General features: G+C 39.0%; 1 protein-coding gene and 1 long non-coding RNA gene across 3 annotated transcripts; one reads left to right on the forward strand and one right to left on the reverse strand.

Annotated features, from left to right (window-relative positions):
- Positions 1–991: 991 nt before the first annotated feature.
- Positions 992–4,591, reverse strand: LOC133718584 (uncharacterized). Of its 2 annotated transcripts, XM_062145448.1 has the most exons (9): positions 4,470–4,591; positions 4,279–4,391; positions 3,972–4,025; positions 2,818–2,905; positions 2,361–2,602; positions 2,192–2,274; positions 1,756–1,867; positions 1,375–1,449; positions 992–1,290 (listed from the first exon to the last, which is right to left on the reverse strand). In XM_062145448.1, exons 4-9 carry the CDS (start codon positions 2,894–2,896, stop codon positions 1,096–1,098), a joined length of 786 nt encoding a protein of 261 aa, XP_062001432.1. In that variant the 5' UTR covers positions 2,897–2,905; positions 3,972–4,025; positions 4,279–4,391; positions 4,470–4,591; the 3' UTR covers positions 992–1,095. The 2 variants fall into 2 exon arrangements, with proteins under 2 accessions (XP_062001432.1, XP_062001435.1); XM_062145451.1 differs by lacking the exon at positions 4,470–4,591 and having other exon boundaries at positions 4,279–4,463.
- Positions 4,592–7,313: 2,722 nt separating this feature from the next.
- Positions 7,314–8,118, forward strand: LOC133713502 (uncharacterized). The gene is made up of 3 exons (XR_009848044.1): positions 7,314–7,383; positions 7,471–7,599; positions 7,791–8,118. It is a non-coding gene; the product is annotated as an uncharacterized LOC133713502 (long non-coding RNA).
- Positions 8,119–24,219: the final 16,101 nt, after the last annotated feature.

Below are 24,219 nucleotides of genomic sequence, written 5' to 3' on the forward strand. Positions count from 1 at the left end.
AACTACCCACAAGGCCCAAGAGAAGGCAGGAGTTACAAAAGACAAGGCATGGGAGAGCAAGGAGACAACTAAGGATAGGGCCTCCGAGGCGGCGCAGAGAGCCGGAGAGAAGGCAGGAGTTGCAAAAGACAAGGCATGGGAGAGCAAGGAGACAACTAAGGAAAGGGCGTCGGAGGCTGCCTAGAGAGCCGGAGATTCGGCCGAGTCTGGCAAGGAGAGAAGTGAGGGGTTCCTCCAACAGACTGGAGAACAGATGAAGAACATGGCCCAAGGTGCTGTTGATACTGCGAAAGGCACCCTCGGCCTGGCCAAGGATGATGAGGAAGATGAACCTGTTTATTATAAGAGGGACAGGAACTAGTTTGAAGTACTATTGTAATGGTCTTTGTTTTTTGTGTTTGCTTTTCAGCTGTTGTCTTTTGTTGTTGTTATTGCCGGGCATGTTTTACAAGCCCTGTGCTTCCATCTCTATGAGAATGGAGTGTTGCATTTGGTTTCTTAGAGGTGGAATTGTAATTGTCAGTCATATATGAAATGCAATCCACCCTTTTGTTTTATGTTGAAGAAGCAAGTATCCAAAATTTCATTCATGTGGTAGTTGGTACAAATTATCGAAGAAGTCGATACAACCAGCAAAATGCATCTGACTCATGTCATGAAGTATTCAATTCCGTCAAAATTGCTAAGACCGCCAAGTTCTGCACTAAATTCCTTTTCATCTTCATCTTCATAATCTAGCTCAATCAATCTCCATGGCATCCTCAGATTTTCTTCATCTTTCATCTTTCATCGTTGTCCTCGTAAATGTGTCATTCTTATCATCCAATTCATTAACCTGTGGAAAATGTTGCATGAACTACATAACCCTAGTTGATTCGAATGTTGCATTTTGTTTCTTTGTAGTGGGAATTGTAACAGGTAGTCACTCAGTCATATGAATCGAAATTCAACCAAGCCATTTGTATTTATGTTCCAGGATCAACTGAAAAGATAAGCATGTAACAAAACTTCATTCATATAAATGCCAATGTCATTGGTAGTTTGGTACAACTTGCTGATAAGTTAATACAACAAAAATGCATCTCAAAGGTTGGATCAATCGCTCAAGTCATCAAGTCCTTCAATTCCTTCGAAGTCGCTAACACCACCAAGTTCTGCATCCAAATCCTCACCATCTTCATCATCTTGATCAGTCTCCATGGCGTCCTCAGATTCCTCTTCATCACTATCTTTGTCCTCGTAAATAACTGGACCTGTAGTGCCATTCTCATCATCCAAATCATCAACAACCTGCAGAAAAGAGTTGAGTTGCATGAAATATATATCTCTGATCATTTCACTTGCCACAATGTTCACCACCACGAGCAATCTTACCCCTGTATACAGCAAGTCTAAAACACTTGATAGTTGAAGAGCTGACTGAAAAGTGGAAACTCTGGACTCAATGAGCTGCATATACAATGATACATTTTGTTAAAACAGACTATTTGTATTTCAATCTGGTATGATACAAGTCATACAACACAGTCCACTAATCACTTTGTAGCCTTCTCTTGCACGAGTGAGAAATGCGAACCAAAAACCAACTTGTGATGGAAGATGGACATGCCACTCCATAAATTTTTAGTGACTATCAATTGAGAAAGAAATAGTGAATTTGATTTTCTTTGGAAATTCCATTCAGAGGGCTTTCTATCAATCAGAAATTTTACGTTTAAGGGGGGGAGGGTACAATCCATATTAACAGTTCCAGACCTGATATAAAGAGTTCAAGGCACTTAAAGAAGATTCTTGAGACACTATCCCACTTGCGTGTTGAAGAAGTAGACTTCTCAGCCATGGAAGTGCACACGCCAAAATTGCACCCCTGGAGTTAAAAATACATCACACAAATTCATTAGGTAGAGAAACGTAGAAAATTTGAGTATGGAACCAACCAAACAAGGCATACTGATTTCTGTTCATTAACACAAAAAGGGATGGACAAGAGAATACACTAAAACTTCCTAATTTTATTTCAAACACAAATCTGCAGCATAATTCAGCATCCAACCACCCGAAAAAAGAGAAACTATTACACAATGTACATACTTCCGGATTGAAATATAAACACTAGTAAGCTCCATTTAATAACCTAAGGAAAGATCAAGAAATCATCCAGATTATACAGCACAGTGCTAGAGTATCTTACCTTGACTCAATAAGAGATATGAGAGATTGTAAGAGCTTCAAAACACCAGCTGGATTCAATTGAGAGACAGACTTTGCAATGACCTAAAACAGCAGATATAACAAGCAAATTAGCACTTATCTTATAACATCAATACACAATAACTAAAATGTAATATGGGAGCCACCACCTTCTCATCTTGGGTGTATAAGCACTCGAATAGAAGGGCACGGTCATCAGCATGTAGTGCTTGCTTAAGCAAAATATGAACAGAGTCTGCACTCGGAGGCTTTGCATGCAGAGAAGAGCCTTCTTTATTTTGGCTCTCCACTCTATCATCAGGTACTATATTCAAACTAGTAAGTTTTTCTCCCATGGTTGGTTCGTTCAAATCCTGATCAACAAGGACTCCATCTGCAGTCTCTCCATGACCTACATGAATCATAACACGCATATTCAACAAACTAGATGTTCAAGAGTCGTATGTTATACCCAAACCAGTTTTTCTAATCTTAGATTAGATTAACAGAGTCAAAACAAATATCAAAACACCTAATCAATAATCATATTACAATACTTGATAACAACATATATGCTTCAAAACCTCAATTGGTACTCCAAGTTGTATCGAGTAAAAGAAACCTTACCAATTTCAACCTTGTCTTTAATAGCCGGAGTATCTAGCTCCAATGCTGCACGCTTCTTACTTGACTTTTTAGTCTTCATCTTCTGATTCTACATCACAAACGAAAAACTGATCAATGACAAGGCATATAAAGTTTCTATTGGATACAACTCCCACACTCCTCTTGCAGCCTCTTTTCTCTTCATTATTTTCCACTGAGGCTGCAACTCATGAACAAACTCCATAAACCCATCCCCTTCAACATGCATGAAAGGAAGTTCATCCATGATGATCATCCTAACACACCTTAAATCACATCTAGGTTGGCTGAATTTATGGTAAGTAACCCCCCCCCCCCCCCCCCCCCACTCACATTATCCGATTTAAGAATGGTTTGACCCTTTGTTTCTGGTGGTGGCTGGTAAAGAGGGCTGGTTTTGCACTTCTTTGCGTGAGACCACATTGAAGAAGTCCCATTCATAGTGCTGCAGGCAGGTACAATTTCGTGGCAGAAATTGCACTGTGCAACCTCTCGATTGTCACTCCCATCACTCAGTTTTGGCCTAGTGAAACACTCCCAGGTTGGGACTGACTGCGACTCTACTTACTTCAGGGATGATAGTTAGGTCAGGGTTTGGGTTTGAAGGCTGAGCTGCAGCTAAAGTTGAGGTGGGATTAAGGTTACTGCATATTGAGGGGGGTACTCAAGCTACTAGAAGAAGATGTCATGTACACAAACATGAAAAAAACAAATTTGTCGATTTCCAATTCATTATAAAAACAACAGTCAATACATTTCCAGCAAGATAGCCTTCATTTATCACTCCATACATCACATAAGCAGCCTTCATTCACAGTTCAGTAATCATAAGTATACAACTATACATTAATCATCAGCAGCGTTCATCCACATTTGACAGTTCATTAACCATTATCATTTATCATTAGCATCCATGTATAATCATTTATCATTCACAATTCAACCAAAACTCAGTTTCATCTTCATTATCATTACCATTTATACAAGTATTCATCACATTTCATGCATCACAGTTCATGCAGCAATGTATTACTAATAGCATTCATCATTCAGTCCATAGTCCATACATAGCATTTCATACATTATCGTTTACCCACAACATTCATGATTAAACAGTCCAAGTCAAGTACTCTTACCTCCCAATCGTATGCTCCTAACCGATCACACTTGGACTCCTTGATTTATTTTTACTAGGAAGCAGGCAAACAAAGTTGGTCAGTGAAGAAGGTATACAAAAATCAATAAATGACACACCACCACAAATCATATACCAGTTATAGCTAAACAAGAAACAAAATAAATATGAACTCAGTGGAAGGAACGAGAAGAAGTGATTCTCACCTGCAAAAGTACCTTCTCAGATAAAGAAAAACAAATTAAAAATCAATAACAAGGCCAAAATCATCTTCTGGGATTAAGGAATGAGGACCCAACAGAACATACCTAAAGTTGCCGGAGTCGCTCGCTCTCCTTCTGCCTTCTCTTTCAGTCACAAACACCTTGCCAGGTTGCCGGAGTCGTCGAAATCACAGAACTGGAGGACGGTTTCACTTGACCTTCGAGTTTCTTAAGATCAAAATCGAGTAATCGACAATAAAAATTGAACAACAACATAGAATAGGGGTAGAGATTACCTTTCGGTGAAGGAAACAACACTTTTCCAGAATTAGGGTCGAGTTAAGTGAGAAATGAGGCTGGGGTCGAGTTTAGGGGTTTTTTTTTTTTTTTGGCAAGGATAGGGTATTAGGGTTTGTTGGTCTTTGTTTTAAGGGTTTTTGTCTATTTACTCCATTTTTAGAGATTTTTTCCCCCTAATACCCCATTAAGATTTCTTTTTTGTTTTTATATTTTTTAATACCGTTTTACCCTCACCTCTTTGAAACTTAGAGAGAGAGAGAAAATGGAAGAGAGAGAAACCATATGAGACTTCGCCGGAGCCCCGTCACCGGCCGTCGGAATCCGGTCACCGGCCGCCAGATTCCAGTCACCGGCTGCCGCTCACCGGAATTTGCTGAAAATGTCACCGGAAAGGTTTTTTTGCCCCTAATAGACATCTATTGCCCCCCAATAGATGACTATCAGCCATGTATTGCCCCCCCAATAGACGTCTATTGGGGGGCAATAGAGATTTATGAAACCTCGCCGGAAATCTCTAAAGAGGTTATTGTAGATCTTATATGAGGTCGGAGAGATTTATTGCCCCCTGAATAACCTGTATTGCCCCCCAATAGACGCCTATTGCCCCCCAATAGATGTATATTGCCCCCTAATACCCATTTATTTTTTAAAATTAGACAAATAAAACTTTGATTAAAGAAAAAAAACGAGGAGATTACATCAATTTAAAACGTCTACTGCCCCTCAATAGACGTCTATTGCCCCCTGATAATTTTTTTTTCTTTGTTCTTTCCTTCTGGGCCTTCTGCCCCACTTTACCAAAATAAATTAATTAATTAAATTCTGCACTCATTTTACAAAAAAAAAAAAAAACAATTTGGGCACCTAAGTCAAAAGCCTGAAAACTCTTCTCAACAGTTACATTACTTGCATCTTTCTCCAACTCAAACTCCTCTAACTCTAAACCACCAGTATCATTAACCACTATCCCCACTACACCAACAACATCAAACTTCCCAGACTCCGAATCATTTGAACTAGTAACATTACCCAACAATGTGACCACTTAAGCTGAACCAGTATCAGCAGGTGAAAAGTAAACATTTTTACCAAAGGGAAGCTCAAAACACTGATTCACAACTACAATAACAATCGCCACACCGATTATCAACACCAGTCTCCGGATTTCAAAGTTGCATAGTCTCTGGGTTAGAGCAACAACACCCATTTTTGTATGTACAATTCAAACAGCTGAAAAAAAAAATCAAGACTTTACATCATTATTCCCCATTACATCTCCAAAATCTTAACCCATTTACCAGACAAGGAATTATATTTAGCCAAATAAGAAAATCAAATGAAGAACTACTAGAGAGAGTACCTTGAAATGGGTTTTGGGTGAGCTCAGAAGAGACCTTATTACGTTTCTCGTCGGTGTTCGGAGCTCGGACTCCAAAGTAGTTGCATCTGGTCGAGCTGGTCCGACGCCGGTGATGCCGAAGATGAAGTCGGTGCTGGAAAACAACAGGGAAGAAGGCCGACGGAGGGATTAGTGCGGGGAAGAAGGTTCAGATCGGACTCGGAGTTTTTGTAATTAAGATCCTCCTCCTCCTCGTCGACGACGTCCTTGCATAGAGAGAGAGAGAGAGAGATGGATCCTCGGGTCGTCGTCAACGTCCTTGCAGAGAAAGAGATTGGTGATGAGAGAGAAAGTGAGAGAGAGGGTCGTCGACGTCTTCCTTGCAGAGAGAGAGAGAGAGAGATTGGTCGTCAACGGCGTCCTTGCAGAGAGAGTCGACGTCGTCCTTGCGAGAGAGATCGATGATGAGAGAGAGTCGGCGAGAGAGATAAGGGTGGCAACCTGTGATTTTTAATTTTTTGGAGCCCAAAATCGTCATTTAGCTATCAAGTGGGGTTAGTGGGAACAAAATTTTGTTGGTGGTGTAAGTGGGCTAATTTTAGTCTATTTTGGGGCTATGGGTCAAGGACCCCTGTTTTAATTTTGACAATAAGAACCAAGTGAGAAATAAATATAAAATTTGTAGTATCATATAATGAAGGCAGTTTGTGCTCTAGTGGTTGGGAGCCGAGTCTGTGTGGAAGAGGATGTGGGTTCGAACCCTGCCTCTTACTACATGGTGTATGGCATACCGTAGCCGAGCCGGAAGTCGGTAGGCCGAAATTTCCGCCCAATTCGGTTCGGGCCGGTTGGAAAAACGGCTGGTTCGGTTGCTTCGGCCCAAAATGCCAGCCCTACCAACTGTACCAGCCCCTCGCTCATCAGCTAAAGTTTCCAACCTTAGTTCAGGACGTCGAAGATTAGAATAGTTCATAATTGGAAAACCATTCACAACAGAGAAAGGAATTTGGTGCTGACATATCATCAAAGTATTCTATTGAACTTTTTCTCTTTGCTTATTTTATATATGTTGTTGTATGAAGCAATAGAATACTAAGGTTACTTATTTGCTATTTTAGTTGGTGTTAACCATTAGAGATGAAGTTTGAATTGATATTATCTAACCAAGGATACGTCGTTATCTTCATTTAAAGGGCCAGGAAGCCAAACATTGAGATTCAAAGAAGATGTACATTATGGAGGTTTCTATAAACATTTAAACGTGCCTTGAAGTGGAAATCTACATGTATCTGAACCTTTTTCCTTTGCATATTTTGTCAAGGAGTTTGAATTGATGGGGTCTTGGAATGCTATCCACATGGACATCATGGAGTAGATAAGGATTTAGGCCGTCTACATGGCCGGTTAGACTTGGTAAAGTTGACACTAATAGCTTGATGTTAAATTTAATGATTGTGCCTACTCTGAACTGATCATTGCAGCTGTTGGATTTTTTACTAGGATGCTAATGCTGTCCTTAACAAGAGGTGAGATGAAACTAGATGGTACAGATATTGCTGACAGATTGACAGGTAACTGCTCCTTACTGAACTCTGCATTAGGTTGGTTGATTGAGGGATTTGGTCATTTTTGTATTCTCATAGCAATTACTATCTCAGGGCAAGAGGATTATCTATTGAATTGACAAGCATGTACAAAGGTGGACAGCTGCTTTCAAAGAGGACTTTTGCATTCTTGGTAGTTTTGCTGCAATGGATACATCCATATGTCGATTAAGTCAGTTCTCGGTTTGTAGTTATGTACACCATTATTCTCTGTCTTGTAAGATCTTGAGTTCCTCTTTGCTTTTAATGGTATAGAGGTTTTCCGGTCCTCTTGGCACTTAAAGTTACTTAATTGGTTGGCATTAATGATTTGAGATGGTTGAGTACTTGAGTTGATATTGTCTGATTATGGCAATTTTCTTACCTTCATGTAGGATGCTACAGATTAGGCCCTGGAAATTTTACGTTGCTAAAACAAAGAAAATGTGGGCTGATATGATATTCTCCTGTGGAGGAAGGGATCTGGTGCTGACACTAATATGGGGTATAGATTCTATATGTCTTTGTTTTGAATAACTTACCATTTATTCTATATATAAACTTTGTAAGGTGGATTCTAATTAACAAGCTTGTCATGCAAGTGTGAAAAACTATGGAGGGTAGTTTTGAGAGGTCCTATGTGTATGTATTCCTTTCCAGTTCTATTGCTGCAAAGACACACTTTAATCATATACTACCAATCTAGATGCATGTATAACAAGTGGTTTAATACTTTTAAAAGTGTTGTCAGTACATAAAACAACTTTAGAGTAGGCCTGGGCACGGTCCCAGCCCGGCATGGATTTTACAGGGACCGGGACCGGGACCGAAATTTTCGGGTCGGGCTCAAAATATGGATTTCATTTTCAAGGACCGGCAAGGCCCGGACCGTTAATAAACAGGTCGGTCCTTCGAGCTTTCCAGGCTTTTTGGTAGCCAGAGAGAGAAAGCAAAGATGAGAAGCTTCGGCGGCAAATCGAAGAAGAGGTCGATGAAGGTGGTTCACATATCAAACCCGTTGAAGGTTACAACGAGCGCCTCCGAATTTAGGACTTTGGTTCAGTAACTCACTGGCCAAGATGCCGACGACCTGCTAGATCTGAATGACTTCAGCACACCAAGTCACCAACTGTCAGTTGCTTTCGAAATCATCTATCAAAAACTATACAAAAAATTCAATCTTCCACTAATCCAACCCAGAAGCCATTGAATCTATGAGAAGTGGTTTCAATTAATCATATAATTAAGGCAGCCATGAGTTGCAGAAGAGGGAAAGGAAGAGGCTAAAGAAAGAGAAGAATAAGAAAGAAGAAGAAAAAGAGAGAGAAGAAGAAGATGACAAAGAGAAGTAATTAGCCATACAATTATGGGGAAGAAGAAGCAGTATCAATTAGCCATAATTATATGGCGGCCATGAGTTGCAGAAGAGAGAAAAGAAGAAGAAAGAGAGAGAAGACGAAGAAAGAGGCAGGAGGAGAGAAGAAAGAGAAATAAAAAAAAACGGAGAACGTGAGAAAAATGTGTTTTCTTTAGGTCTAGGGTAATACTACCGGAAAAATATATAAAAAAATAATACGAAAAAAAATGAATCGGGCTTTTCGGGCTTTCAAGCTTATATATATCAGGGCCCGGGACCGGCCCGTTAAAACTAAAACGGTCCGGGCTTTATTTTGTTGTGTATTTTTTTTCTCAAAGGCCGGCTCGGACCTGACGGTCCGGATCGGTCCAGTCCGGGTTTTCGGGCTTTCGGGCTAAAATGCCCAGGCCTACTTTAGAGTGTGTTTAAATTGAAAGCAGCTTCTAAAAGTAATATTTAGGTTGCTTCTAAAATTTGTTGCTAGTTACCTATAATTTTTAATTAAAGTTGTTTATTATTTATTTACCATATACAATAAAATCTAAAAGGTTATACAAAAACTAATTTTTTTTTAAAAGCAAAGCGTTCTCAAACAGGGCCTTCATCTTCAACCTCTATCACTCTTGGTGGTGTTATCCTTTATGCATTTCCACATATTTCCATATAGCAGTTACGTTTCGTATATGCTCAACTCTTCCTTCCGTGATTCTTTGGTTACTTTTTTGTGGTTGTTTTCTTTCGATAGTCTACTAACAATCAGGAGGATGATTTTGTTATCTCTTGGAGCTAGCTTTTGGTCAATTTGGCTTGTCTTGGTGTCTGAATTGTTCGGCCTGTTGTGTTCTTGGACAGTGCAAGATCATGGCGGCACTAGTCGCTGTAAGAGCCTCTGGTATTGGTCTTGCGACTAGGATAGGCTCTGTTGTTTTTGTTTTGTTTTTTGTACTATATGTTCTTGAGACTTTCCGATTGCCATATGTTTTCTGGCACCGGCGAGCTTCGTTGCGGGTCATGGGAATGTTGGGCGTAAGTTTAGGGTTGCGTGGTAGTGAAGGAGATCAGTACGTTTTCCGGCTTGGTTTGATCACTGGTCTATAACTCACTGATCGAGGTTGAGGCGCGCGTGATTGGCATCAGAGATCGAGGTCGAGTGCGTGGGAGTCCAAATCGGTTTTGGATCTCTTGCTTGCTATGTTACTCGAGTTGATTTCATGGTGGTACGATGAAGACTTCTGATCGCCAGTGGGCAGACTTAGGTGGGTTTTGACTGGGAGTTAATGACATGATAATGTTCCAAAAAGGTCGACCGCCAAGGTAGGAGTTGCCATGTGTTTCTGTGCCTTTGGGCCCAAACTCATATATGCGCCATCTGGGCCTAATCCATAAGCTTTCAAGGAAGGTTTCTTGCCACTTTCACTTATTACTTAGTGGATTGGGATGGCCTAACATAAGAATTGGACATTCTTGAGATTTTAGCTTGGTATTTGGTGTTAAAATGCCTATATGTTTGGATCATTTTATTGGAGTTTGGAACTATCTTGAATGGAGGGCGCACCTTAAGTGGTTTATGGATGAGGAGTGTTTGAACCCAAAATGAGCATTTTGGCCTGACAAGGCGTGTCTTGGAGAAATTGAGCCAATGTCAGTGGCTCAAGCTATATATTGTCAACAAGTTCGAAATATATTATTTAGAGGCTAAATAAAGCCTACCTGCAGAATTATGGAAGATTATGCAAGCTGCAAGAAAAGGCACGCCCATGCGAATATTCATACTCCATTCAATTAAGGAATATGGCATGCACGTGGGGAAGCATTCAACTACATTTCATGGTGGCCAACATTGGAAAACCTATTATGATTCCATTAGTGCTTAATTGGAAAACCTATCATGATTCCATTAGTACTTAATTGGAAAACCTACCATAATTCCATTACACCTACTATAATTCCATTAAACCTACCATAATTCCATTAGTGCTCCATCATGATTTGTTTAAGGCCAACCACTTTGGCTTGGTAGCCTATATATAGAGGCTACGACAAGTAACAACACACACAATTCATCAATTAATCTCTACGATTATCCAAACCTCTCCAGAGCAACCCCTCTCCTTCTCTTACCGGTGACCACACTCCAGTCCCAGAATCCTCAGGAGCCGACTGTCAGTGCCACCAAACCCTCTATTAACGTGCTTCGGTCCTACTCCTCGGGAGCCGACTGTAGTACCGCGACCACAACGATTACGGAACCAGCCAAGCAAGGGTAACGCCCTCGCAAACCAGCCAAGCTCAAGTCACGCTTTAGCAAGTTCTCCCCACTTCCCAGTGATTTTCGCTCTGCTCGATCTACGACGTCGAGTATCGATTGTGTGATTTTGAAGAAGCTTAGCAAAAGTCCTCACCACGAGGCACAAAGAATCCCGCGACGAGGTTGGTGCTCTCCTCGTCCACAATCGCTCCAAAGAAGTCAGGTCAAGGGACACCCCCGACGACCGCACCCGAACGGTGCTGGCACGCCCACGCAGAAAATAGACTGTTGACTAGCTGCAACAAAACTGGAGCCAAACAAGGAGTAACTCCTCTTTGTTTGTTAAGAAGTGGCTTTTTGTTAGTACAACAATTGCATGATTGGCTAATAGGAGGCTAAATGATGATTTTTCCCTAAAAGACATAGAGTTTGTTCTTTGTACTATAATTTGCTGTTATAGGAGCTCAATACAAACTTATAATGAGTTTGTATTTACTTGATAGAGTTCGGATTCTTGTCTATTTCATGTTCAGGAGACTCTAACCCTTGCTAATGACTATTAATTAATTGAATGTAACGAAATTAATATCCTTTTCAAAAATAAGGGAGGTTAGGTATGATACTAATTAAATAGATAAGTTTGATTGATTTGGTATTTCAAATCGGGTTGTGTCTGTAGTAAATGAAGGATTGAGAAAAAAGGAAAAAGTATAAGCATATGCTTTTGTGTTCTAAAATAAGCATTTGTTAAAAAAATTATTATTTAATCTCAACCATTAATTGTTATCTTTTTTTTTTTATGGAAATAGGTCAGTCTTTTCATTAAAGGGTGGTTCTAGTTGGACCTCTAAATTTGCTATTTAGACCTCCCATGCTTAGTATACCTCTAATTTACTTTTTAGAATACTTGAAAAGCTAAGTAGACCTCCTTATTTTTACCAAAACGCCCTTGAACATGAAATACAATAATTTGTTACTCTATTTTTTATCTCTATCTTCAACCATGACAAGAAGAATGAATCAAAATTACATGATATTGCTCTCTTATAAGTAGGTCTGTCCACCAAAATTAATCAGAGAGTTGGTTCTCGATCTTGATATGTTGTTGGAATCCCTTTGAATTTGTTAAAAGAAGGATTTCAAGGGTTTTGGGTTGGAAGATCGAGTAATAACTATATCATAATATTCAATTAATTTAGTTTAAGAAAATTCCAAATCCGATTGTTTTGAATGTACTTTTGTATTAAATAATAGGCCATATATAGAAATTATTATTTTTACTTAATTGTTTTATTTTAAAGCCATGCTCATGGCCACCATCACCGATAGGAAGAAGACCCAGATGCGCACCACCCATAGCGACACCGACAACACAAGCCGCACCACCAGTCCTCCACAAACCATCGCTGGCCTAGCATCCATGCTCCCCATCGTTGCCACGAGGCCACCCCTCCGATCGGGAATCCCGAACACCATAGCCGCCAGTGCAGCCTACCTCGTTGTCGCCCCACACGGTAACAAGAAGGGGACTCCAGTGCTGCCTCCTAACCATCACTTCAGGATCCCGATCCGGCAAATTCCGGAACGGATCCAAATACCACCCCAGGTCAATATCCTCACCCATAGCCACCAAATCAGACGTGCTCTCTTTCGAAACTGAACGGACGACACTGCCTCCAACACTGATCGCTCCACACACACACAGTATAAACAGGCCGAAGCCTGCCATGTACACCATTGATAAATCAACGAAGAAGGTTCAAGAGAAAGCAACGCCCAAAACAGAGACTCTCTCAAAACCCTAGCAGAGTGCTAGGTCGTATGCAGTGTTGAGAACTTAGGTTTATTTTTTCTTTGTTACCATTAATTGTTATCTAATTCAATAGTTCAGAAACAGAGTATAACTATAAATTATGTGGCTATTTATCTGCCATCAACATAGTATCCAATTATTTTAGGCGAAACCAACACAGGGTATCTTTATTATTATTTTTCTTTTTCTTTTTTCACATTTTCTACAAAGCTATTTATTTAAGGGATAGTTTTTTAGAGACAGACAAGTGAATATGACAGATGAGAATAAATACACTGTTTTATGTTGCTATAATTTTAATATTTGAATTTAACACATGTGGCTAACATCCGTATAAAGTCCCTTAAAACTGTCCCTTAAGTTAGTGGGACTGACATTTTCTATATCTGTATTTGAATAGCAGTGTTCATATGAGAGACAATTTTTTATAGACTATGAGGGACAAATAAGTTTCAATCATATATATATATATATATATATTTTTTTTTTTTTTTTGAAATAGGGATATTGACCAAATACCTAAATTTGGGTCAATATACTCTCACTTACTCCACTAAGAGTTTTTTACTCCTATTTACCCAATTTAACATTTAATGATAGTTTTGCCCTATCAATTAAACCGAAACTATCTCCTCCTTTCTCCTCCCAGACTCTCTCTCTCTCTCTCCCTCCCTCCCTCCCTCCTCCTCCTCGTTGGAGCGTGGAGCACCGGAGTATCTCTCTCCCTCTCTCTCTCTCTCTCTCTCTCTCTCTCTCTCTCGCTCTCCCTCCCCCTCCTCCTCCTCCTCGTTGGAGCGTTGGAGCACGGGAGTCCGATTCACGGCGGTGAAGACTTCGCCTGCAGAAGTCATGTGGCCCGGCAAGTCGATGAATGACCTAACCTTTCCAGCGGCTTTTAGGCCATCTCGGATCTGTTTCTCGACAGGTTTTGGGCCATCTCGACTATATTTCTGGATCCGGATCTTGGCCGGGTTTGTGCTCAACAATTTCGCCATGGTGAGTAACCGAGTTGATGTCTGAAAGATCGATAGTGGGGAGGGTGGAGGCAGTGTGTTTAGATGCGGGTTTGAGCTAGGTTGGAGAAGGTTTCGGGGTCGTGGACGAAGAACTGAGGGATGGAAGTGATGCCGGAATCGAAGAGGCCTTTAACTCCGATCTTAGACTCGTCGAATTCTTTCACTTCCTTCACTCGGTCATATCCTGATGTTGCATCAATGGCTGCCATTTTAGAATGAAGGTTCTGAGCACCAATAGGCAATAGCTTCTTGTTTTATAGTGAATCACTTTTCTCAGTGATGGGTGAATATATTGTATCCAACCAAATATAATGGAAAAGTAGTGCGCATGCAGTACTCATGGTCGATATTAATTGATAAAGTACTCAACAGTTTTCACTTTTTAAAGCATCACCTAACATAAAGCATCATGACGATCGTGAGCTCATCGTCAGGTTCCACATCTCTCACGGCCCCGGGCAATAATAATATTATTGAGGGGCAATAATATTTCTATTAGGGGCAATAATTATATTATTAGGGGGCAATAATATGTTTACTTGGGGGCAATAATATGATTACTGGGTATTATTTGGGGACAATAAAATCGGACGCCGGAATCCGATTGCCGGATTCGAGATTCCGGTGACCAGTTACCGGATTCCGATGACCGGTTGCCGGAGTCCGCGGCCGGCCACCAGTCACCGGAGTCCAGCGAGGTCTCCGATGACTTCTCTCTGTAAGTGACAAAGAAGGAGAGGGCAAAATTGTCCCAAAAAAAAAAAGGAGTTAAAAAAATACTTGAGTTTTTCTATTGGGACCTCCATATTTGCTCATTTGACTTCTCATCTCTTTACACCTCCTATTTGCTTTTTGAAAAGTAAAATTTGCTAAGTAAACCTCTTTCAAATACCTAACTTAACCTTACTCATAAAAGAAAATTTTTTGAGAGCATTAAAGATGAGTTAGTGCTACCATAATTATTTATTTACCACAAAATAAACTTGATATTGTTCAAAAAAAATCTGAGATAATTATTGAAAAAAGATAGTGTAACTAATTAACATAAATTTATCCGGGGTTTTTCAAGCCTACTATTTCATGCTTAATTATGGATTTTCAAAGCTTAGGTATGGTTTATGGTTGCATGCTGGAATTTAGATAGGTTACAATATTAAATTGGGGCCGTGACCAGTTACCCAATTTTTATCTAAAAATTGTCCACTTGCTCCACTAAGAGTTTTTAACCTCATTTACCCAATCTAACATCTATTGACTGTATTGCCCTCATATTCTCTCTCTCCCCCTCTCTCTCTCTTTCACGAGACTCCCCTCAGCCTCTCTCTCTCTCTCTCGACCGAGACTCCCCTCAACCTCTCTCTATCTCTCTCCTCTCTCTCTCTCTCTCTCTCTCTCAGAAGCCTCGCCGGAATCCGAATCAGACTCCCATGGCTTCTTCTTCAATCCACTACGATATTCGCTGCGCCCTTCTTCTTCACTTGGCCACGTCATCTTCATCGCCATCATCGTCACCTTCGCTGTCATCGTCGTCGTCCACGATTAGGACTCTCAGTCCCCACCGCATAACCTCGCGCGCCTCCTAGGCACGTCGGGTGCTGTCGTCGTTCTCCTCCTCGCCGTGGACGACGTCGATCCGCGTCAGAGCTTTCTCCAATGACCAGTCGAAAGAGGCCGTCAAGCTTCTGGAGAAGCAGTCGACATGCACCGCCGATGAGCTCCACCATCAACCTCGTCCCCAATCCAATCGATTCTGGAGCTTAAAGGTCCGGCCATTTGCACCTGCAATTTCACAGTTCCGGCCGATCCAACAGCAAATCGCCGGTGCCTCCGTCCCCGGTCCATCAGATCCGGTGCCCAGAGCAATTTCTGGGTGCCCAGATCACTTTTTTTTTTTTTTTTTTTTTTCCGGTATCTTGAGTTTTTTTTTTTTTTTTGTATCTGTAATGTATTCATTTTGGTTCACTTGAGACAAATAATATGATTATTGGAGGGTAATAATATGGTTATTGAGGCAATAATAAGATTATTAGGAGGCAATAATATGAGTATTGGGGGGCAATAATATGATTACTGAGGGGGGCAATAATATGATCAATTGTGACCTGTAGTGTATTCATTTTGGTTTTTGGAGTTTATCCAATTCACTTGACGGAAATAATATGAATTTGGGAGGCAATAATATGATTATTGGGAGGCAATAATATGATTATTGCGGGGCAATAATATGATTATTGCGGGGCAATAATATGATTACTGCGGGGCAATAATATGATTACTGGGGGGCAATAATATGGTTACTAGGTATTATTAGGGGGCAATAATTTCAGACGCCGGAATCCGGACACCAGTCCGGTTGCCGGATTCCGAATTCCGATGATCGGTCGCCGGATTCCGGTCACCGACCGCCGGAATCCGGTCACCGGTCGCCGGAATCCGGTCGCCGGACTCCTGTCACAGGAGTCCGCGGCTGCCACTAGTCACCGGAGCTTAGCAAGGTGGAGGATGACTTCTCTCTCTAAGTGAGAAAGAAGTCAAGGGCAAAAAAGTCTCAAAAATTAATAAAAAGAATTAAAAAAGAATTAATTGGGTAAAGGGGAAATAATCTCTTAGAGTGTTTTGGGTAAATGAGGTTTTTAAACTCTTCGTTGTGCAAGTGGGCAATTGTTAAGCTGAAATTGGGTAAATGATCATTTCCCCTATTAAATTTGTTCATGCTCTGTTCTTTTAATATTTATTTTTGTCTTATATGACGCTTCACAAACTTATCTGGTTAGTTTACATGAGGGCTCTCTATCCCCCGTTTCATGATCCTCATGAGAAAGACCTTTGTCTATTTTTTTCTCTCTTGCATCATAGTTTTATTTTTATATAATTCGCCAAGTAATTTTGAATGCATTTTCTCTTGATTTTTTTCTTTTTCAAAAGCTTTTATAAACAAAGAAAATGAGAAATATGAAATGAGAACTAAAATGGAAATGAATAATCAAAGTACTGTAAATGTGTTTCCATTATTATAAATTTTTGCAGAGAAAAAAAATATTTTCCTTATTAGTTTGTTGTCTTTAACAGTCTTTTTGTATAAGGATACATATGTCATTGAATAATTAAAAAATTAGGGAGGTCTAGTGAGTAGATTAAGAGGTCTCAATAGAAACTCTCAAAATACTTAATTGGATATTAGGGCAAAATATATATTAAGGGGCTAAATACAAATTACTACCCTGTGGTTTAGGTCCAAAATCAATTCAGTCCCTGAACTTCTAATTTCATCAAAAACACCCCTGCATTTTCAATTTTGATCTAATAGGTCCAATTTGTTAGTTTTCCGACAATTGAGTTATTTAACTTGTTAATGTGGATCATATATGACCTATATTTTATGATGTGGTGTCAAGGTGGTCTGCATTGTCAATTTAGAAGTGAGTCCTACTATTAAAAATAAATAGTTTTTCAACAAATAATCCAACTATTTGAAAGAATATTAACGAATTGGACCTATTAGATCAAAATTGAAAGTGCAGGGGTGTTTTTGATGAAATTAGAAGTCCAGGGACTGAATTGATTTTGGACCTAAACCACAGGGTACTAACTAGTATTTAGCCCTATATTAAGAGTAGTGCTAGGGATCCCAAAACTTTGTACCAAAATTACTTACCAAATGACATGGCACATGCCATATCATCAATTTAAATGTTGACATGGATTTCCTTGTTGGATATAAAATAAATTTCATGTTTTTTTTTTTTAAGAATTAAGAAAACTTATATTAAATAAAAGTCACAATTAAACAAAATACCAAATTAATTTAGAAAATGAATAGATGGAGTTGTTATAGCAATCTGGCTCTCTGCAACCTTGATACCCAGATCAAAATATATATTAGAAAAAAAAAAAAAAAACAATTCCCACATGAAAGATTATAACTGGGTCTTTGATGTTTGAATTTTGAATCAATCTCTGCGAGTTTTCTTAATGTCTTTCTTTATTTCTTTCTTACCTAAAGCTTTTGCAGGTTAATGAGGCCTTGAAACCATGACTTATTCTAGTCGTCATTGGATAAATAGAACTGAGCAGGGATGAGATCAACTAGCTTGTCCATAAATTGAGAATGCTGATGGATAATAGACTTCAAATAAAGAATTGGATAAGAATCAATATTGGTCAATCTATCTAATTTATTCTTCATCCTTTTCCCCATTTAAGCAAGATGAAGCCAATTAATGAATAACATTGGCTATATGATGAAGCCAAATTAACATTGGCTATCTTTAACCCTAGGAGATATTTTCTCTCTCACCCTAGCTCTCTACGGCACCCTCGCCTCCTCTTCTCCTAGCTTTCTTCTCTACGTCTCTCACCCTCAACCCTCACTCAGCCACATGGCCTCCATTGATGCAATCATCGCAAGCTGTGCTGCCTCCCTTGCGCTTGCAGAGGGAGGTAGTGCTCCTGATCTGGGGAGAATTGGTGGCGGCCCTGTTCGTCGGTCTTCCAAATCTTTTCTGATTGGGAAGCCTCTGACCTGTCGACCGGTCATCCCTACGGCCTTCAAGGCTCACCTCCTTTGTACCTGGATGGATGTCACTCTGGTGATGTTGAAGAAGAAGTCGGGCAAGCTACTTGGGAGTAGGAACAAGAACCATCGCCCTAGCAAGAAGCCGAATGTCGTTGCTTTATGACTCTCTTACCCTGCAGTTACTGGTATTGATCTCGACCCTAGCGACAAGGGCAAGGGAAAGCTTTAGGCTTTTCCAGGTTTCCTTTCCTAATACTAGAAGTTGAGTCTTCTACTACTTTCATCTTAGTTTCTCTAGTTGTACACCAATTGTGGTCTCTAGGCGGCTAGGTTACTACTTCATGGGAAGTTGGTAGGGAGGATTTTCTTTCTTGTGGTTAGGCTCAATAAGTGAGCGAATGTGTTAACAGTGAGGGTCACCTGTCCTTTGTCTGGTAGCTTATACCATTTATGATTTTGGTGTAAGACAACATTTGATGTACGTGCCTTCTGGCCATGGATAAATGAATGAAGTTATCTATTTTCTCAAAAAAACGAATAACATTGGCTGCTCTTCACGAGAAGCAGTGTAATTATATTTGTAATTGCTTTGATTTTTGTAAAACATTAGGGTTTTGATAATATACAAAATATTTTCTCAAAAACATTATGTTTTTAAATTAAAAATAAATAAATCCATGTCATTGAAATTTATGGAATGATATTGATGAAGTGTTGTATGCCACATCATTTGGTACTCAATTTTGGTATAAATATTTGGTGTCTCAAGCATTTTCCATATATTAAATATTGGGTAAGTGGGCAATCTCTTAGAGTGTTTGGGTAAGTGGGGTTAATTAACCCCAAAATTGGGTAAATGATCATTTTCCCTTTGAAATAAAGGATTCATAGACTTTAATATATGACCGTAACTTGAGTATAAAATAGTATAAAGATGACTGGTCGATATAACACAATTTGAGCATCGAGTAGTCTATACCAAACAAAAACATTTGATCTTGTATACACTCTATTCTACTTCACTACTTGATTCCAAACGCCGAGAGCTGAAACCAATTACTTCTGCAAAGGCTCATAGAAATAGTAGTAACCAAACTAGGCAATTAGCCTAAGCCAAATCTTACAAGAACCAGACCTAATATGGATGGGCAATGTGAAATGCACCCACAAACACCAAGCCTAGGCCCAAAGGTCCAAACCCAAGCAAAGCTGACAAGAGCACACGCACATCTTTTAAATATAACTGTCAAAATTATAATAACTTAAAATTGTGCATTTAATTTCTAGAGTAAAATCAAGTTGCAACTTTACAACGTCAAAACTTCGCTTTGTTTCCTCTTTCCTTAGGTTTTCTCTCAAACACATTGGAAGTCGGTGACTTTAATCTTTGGCCTTCATGGGTGTGGGGTGAAAATTTTGAGAACAGTTTTGGAAAGAAACTTCTTAAGAAGAGATCGCCTCGAGGAAGTCCAAGTGAGGAGAAATCTCCTCGAAGAAGATTCAAGTGAGGAGAAATCTACTCGAAGATGGTTCAAGTGGGGAGAGATCTCTTCGAGGAAGTCCAAGTGAGGAGAAATCTCCTCAAAGAAGATCTAAGTAAGGGAAAATATACTCGAGGACATATAATTTAAGTAAGGAGAGATCTGCTCGAGAAAGATTCGAGTGAGGTGCAATCTATTTGAGGCAAGTAAGGTGAAATTAAACTCTAATAAAGAGAATGCCCAATCTATTTGGGGAGTGCTGAGAGGTTCATATCATCTCGAGGAGGAATTCTCTTGATGTAGATCTGAATAAGGCGAAACTGGTCAGCGGAGTTAGTCAGCACCGAATCTGTAACAAGCAGGAAACACTTCCCCATATTGTTCTGAAAATGGCGTTATGGATCCACTAACGCATGACTTGAGGACCAAGCTCAAACTCGCCTATAAATACTTGGTAAAATGAACATTTGGGGTAGGCAGTTGATCTCATCTACATCTACTACAACTCAAACAATTATTGACTTAGGCATCAAATATCTTTTAGAGGTAGCCCCCCTTCTCAAAACCTAATCCAAGTTTCGAAGTAACAATGTTGATTTCTTGGCCGTGAATCTTTCACTCTCACTCCAGTTAGAAGAAATAATTAAGGAGATTTTCGATTAAATTTTTCCACACCAACAATCGGCAATTTTCCCTTCTGTTTGCTGTATTGTGTTCCTTTATGTGCTTTATTTTGGTCTTCCTAGCCTCTGACTTCCATTTCACCCTACTCTTATTTATTAGTTATTACCACCACTATCCACCTTTCCTCATTTTGCTCCTCAAATGCTCACCTCAACATGCCTCTTTGCCTTACCGACTCGGGCAATTCAACTTCAGGATAATTTGAGATTGCTGTGACTTTAAAAAAAAAAAAAAATGTTGTTGCTGTGTTGTGAGAATAATTATTTGTGAATTAAAACACTTTCGTGTTTGATAATAATACTTTTAAAAGTGCTGTCAGTACATAAAATAACTTTAGAATGTGTTTTAACAGATTTTATCCAGAGTGGAGCTCCGCTTTGAAATTAAGGTGTGAAGTTTGAGTTTTGGGTCACTTTTCGGTCGCATATTCACATCTCGACCGTTCAGTTTTTAGGTACTAGTGTATAGATCATATCTGCAAATTTTCAGCCAAATTGATGATCGTTAAGGTATCTAACTCGCTTAAACCAATGGACGGACTGAATCTGTCAACTTAAACCGTACTAGCTTTAAGGCAGTTATCAATGCCTTAACGATCAGGATGATGATTTTGTTATCTCTTGGAGCTAGCTTTTGGTCAATTTGGCTTGTCTTGGTGTCTGAATTGTTCGGCCTGTTGTGTTCTTTGACAGTGCAAGATCATGGCGACACCGATCGCTGTAAGAGCCTCTGGTATTGGTCTTGTGACTAGGATAGGCTTTGTTTTGTTTTTTGTACTATATATTCTTGTTCATGTTTGGGTCCTTGTACTTCGTTTCTTCCTTTAATGAAAGTTTTTTTGTTTGACAAAAAAAAAAAAAAATTCTAGAGTGAAATTCGTTTTTGTTCATTATAGATCCAATTAAACTGTCTCTCATGTAAACACCATTATGTATTATCGAATACTTAAAGGAATTTTTTGGTTCTTGTACAATAAAAACTCATTTAGGTCTCGTTGAGGACTGAATGACTGATGTGATTTCATACAAACTTACACCTTTCGTATTATTAGACCATAAAAGGGCAAAAATAGGGTTATTTTGTTTGCACTTCAAAAATTTACATTAAAATGTCTTGTTGTTTTCTTAATTGAATATCTTGAAACTAGTGGTTTAGTGAAACCATACATATGAATATTCATTCCCCTAGAAAAATAGAATGTCTCGAAACTATTGCATTATTTTCGGTTGTTATGTACCATTAGAAATGATAAGAAGTGGGAAATGAAATCCACAATTGTCGTTTTCTTTAGTCTCTTATTTTGTAAGCTAGAAAGCATTGATTTCAATCTTCTCATCAATGAAACAATAGTTTTGGAGGACAAGTGCATTTCAATCGCATGTATTTAATTTAAAAATTATAATTATAATAAATTAAAATAGTAAATTTATTTTCAGTCGTTAAATTCATTTTTTTCTCGCTGTCTTCAAAAAACTGTCCTTAGCTGAGCATGTATGGTAGGTTTGAAACTAGACTAAAATGTTAACTCACCTGCCGAAACCACATCGTTTTGGGCAGAAACAGTGTTTCTATAAGAAAATGATGAGTAAAACATAGATACAGTTTAGGTGTTGCTATTTATACCCAGGAAAGTTCTTAGTGTACCCAGCAATACAATTTTTGTTCTTCTCAAAAAAAAAAAAAAAAAAAATTAATTCCTTTCGTCTGAAAAAAAAAATTAAAATTGAAAAAAAACAAAATAAGAGAAAAACCTGCCCCCCCCCCCCCCACCGTGGTGAGTCTGTCTCTTCCTCCCCATATTTTCTTTCTTGAGCCGCTAAACGCTTAAAACCCAACTCCACCCTCCACTCTCCACTCTCCACTCTCTACTTTTCCGCCCTCCACCGCCGACCGCCGCGGCTTCATCGCAAAACGGGCCTCTCGAATCGCTGATATCTCCATTATAGGTACTTCATTTTATCTCTATTTCGTTGTAGATAAAAAGATCTTTTCTTTAGTCTGATTTTCCACAACTCCAGAATCCCCAATTTCTTCATTTCTCTTTTGGGTCTTGGTGAATTGGGAGAGCCAAAATACCCATCAATTCCTTTACTTTTCACTTCGTTATATGATTTGGATTTGATTAATTGGGAATTCGTTGTTATTGTTTTTGATTCAAACAACACTAGACTGCAGTTTTGATTCAAATAAAATTAAAGTTGCAACTTTTCTAATTGCTATATTTCCGATTGAATCCAGTCTTGGCTAATGCTCTTCATGATCTTAATTTTATAATCTGATTGTTATATGGTGGCTGGTGAAGCCAAATCCATTGCGTTTTCTGGATGTTAGATTCAATGTTGCTGTTAATTCAAATCTGAGGCATGAAAAATCAGCGAATAGTTCATGCATTGCTCTAGAGATTACTGCTACAAGAATAAGTGGTCCTTCATGAGCTCTCCAATTAATGTATAGACGCCCATACGTGCCTTATTTCAGTTGGATTCTACTTTGGTTGTTAGTTACATAGCGTTTGGTTTTAGTAAAGTGATAGTATTCGAAGTTATGAAAATAGGAATCTATAATTTCAGTTAGGGAGAGATTAAACAAGAACAGAAAACAAAAGAAAAACTGAAAGCAAAGTGAGCTTGTATGATTCTTGGAGAGTTTCATCTTATCTCTCTTACCAACACCACTGCCACCTTTCTCTGCATTTGTGGTCCGAATTTTTGAATGACTAAATATATTACTGTCATTTTCTTATGAGTAGTTACTCAGTTTTTGGGGTTTAGAAAAAAAAAAAAAATTACTTAGTTCTTGGCATATAGGTGTTTCTGGTTTTCTGTTTTCTATTGGATTTTGTAACTACTTATTTGGGAGTTTCTTTCTTTGGGTTGTTGGAGTTGTGTAATTTGTGGTTTTAGTGGGAATTGGAGTTCTGTTGAAAGTTGTGCGGCTGGTTGTGTTTATTTGCTATATATTCATCTGATTTCAATTGTAATTTCTGTGTTTTGATATGTGTCTTTGGTTGCCTTCTGCTTGGTGTTATAGTCATTGAGGCTGGAGCAGCAGTAATGACAACCAGAATATGCGTTGCGATTCGATCTTTTGCGAAACACCCATTGGGACTTCCGCCTTGCACGCGGAGGATTCGGTTGCCTGACACACGAGTCTTATATACTGTGTTACGATCGCCTCATATTGATAAGAAGTCCAGAGAACAGTTTCATATGATAACCAAGAAACAACTTCTCGTCATAGACACGAAGGCAAATGAGTTGCAAAAGAAGTTCTTTTGGTTAAAACGCCAGCGTATACTTGGAGCTCAATATGAAATTATATTTAATTCCAAGACCCGTTTGGATAAGGGAAAACTCCAGGCTTTGCTTAATAAGGAAACTGAAACGACTCCTGCAGCAGAATTGGGGTAAGAGATCTTTACTAGACTTCCAGTCACCTTATATTTTCTATTTAAGTAGAATGTGATATTGAATTGTATTCAGAATGGAAAATATGATATGCATTGGTTCAGTTATGGTTGCTTTCATAACAACCTTGTCAGCAAGTTGACATGGTGAATGTTAAATTTGAAGGCTATAATCTGTTGGTCTGATCTTTTCTTAGTTAGAGTTGATTGTGCATGAGAATTTCAAATTCATTTATTGATATGGTGATTGGCCATTCACTAGCCCTTGTACTGCTTGGTTTCACGCAAATATATATTTCAAAA

This window comes from Rosa rugosa, chromosome 6 (genome assembly GCF_958449725.1).
Source record: "Rosa rugosa chromosome 6, drRosRugo1.1, whole genome shotgun sequence".
Lineage (NCBI taxonomy): Eukaryota > Viridiplantae > Streptophyta > Magnoliopsida > Rosales > Rosaceae > Rosa > Rosa rugosa.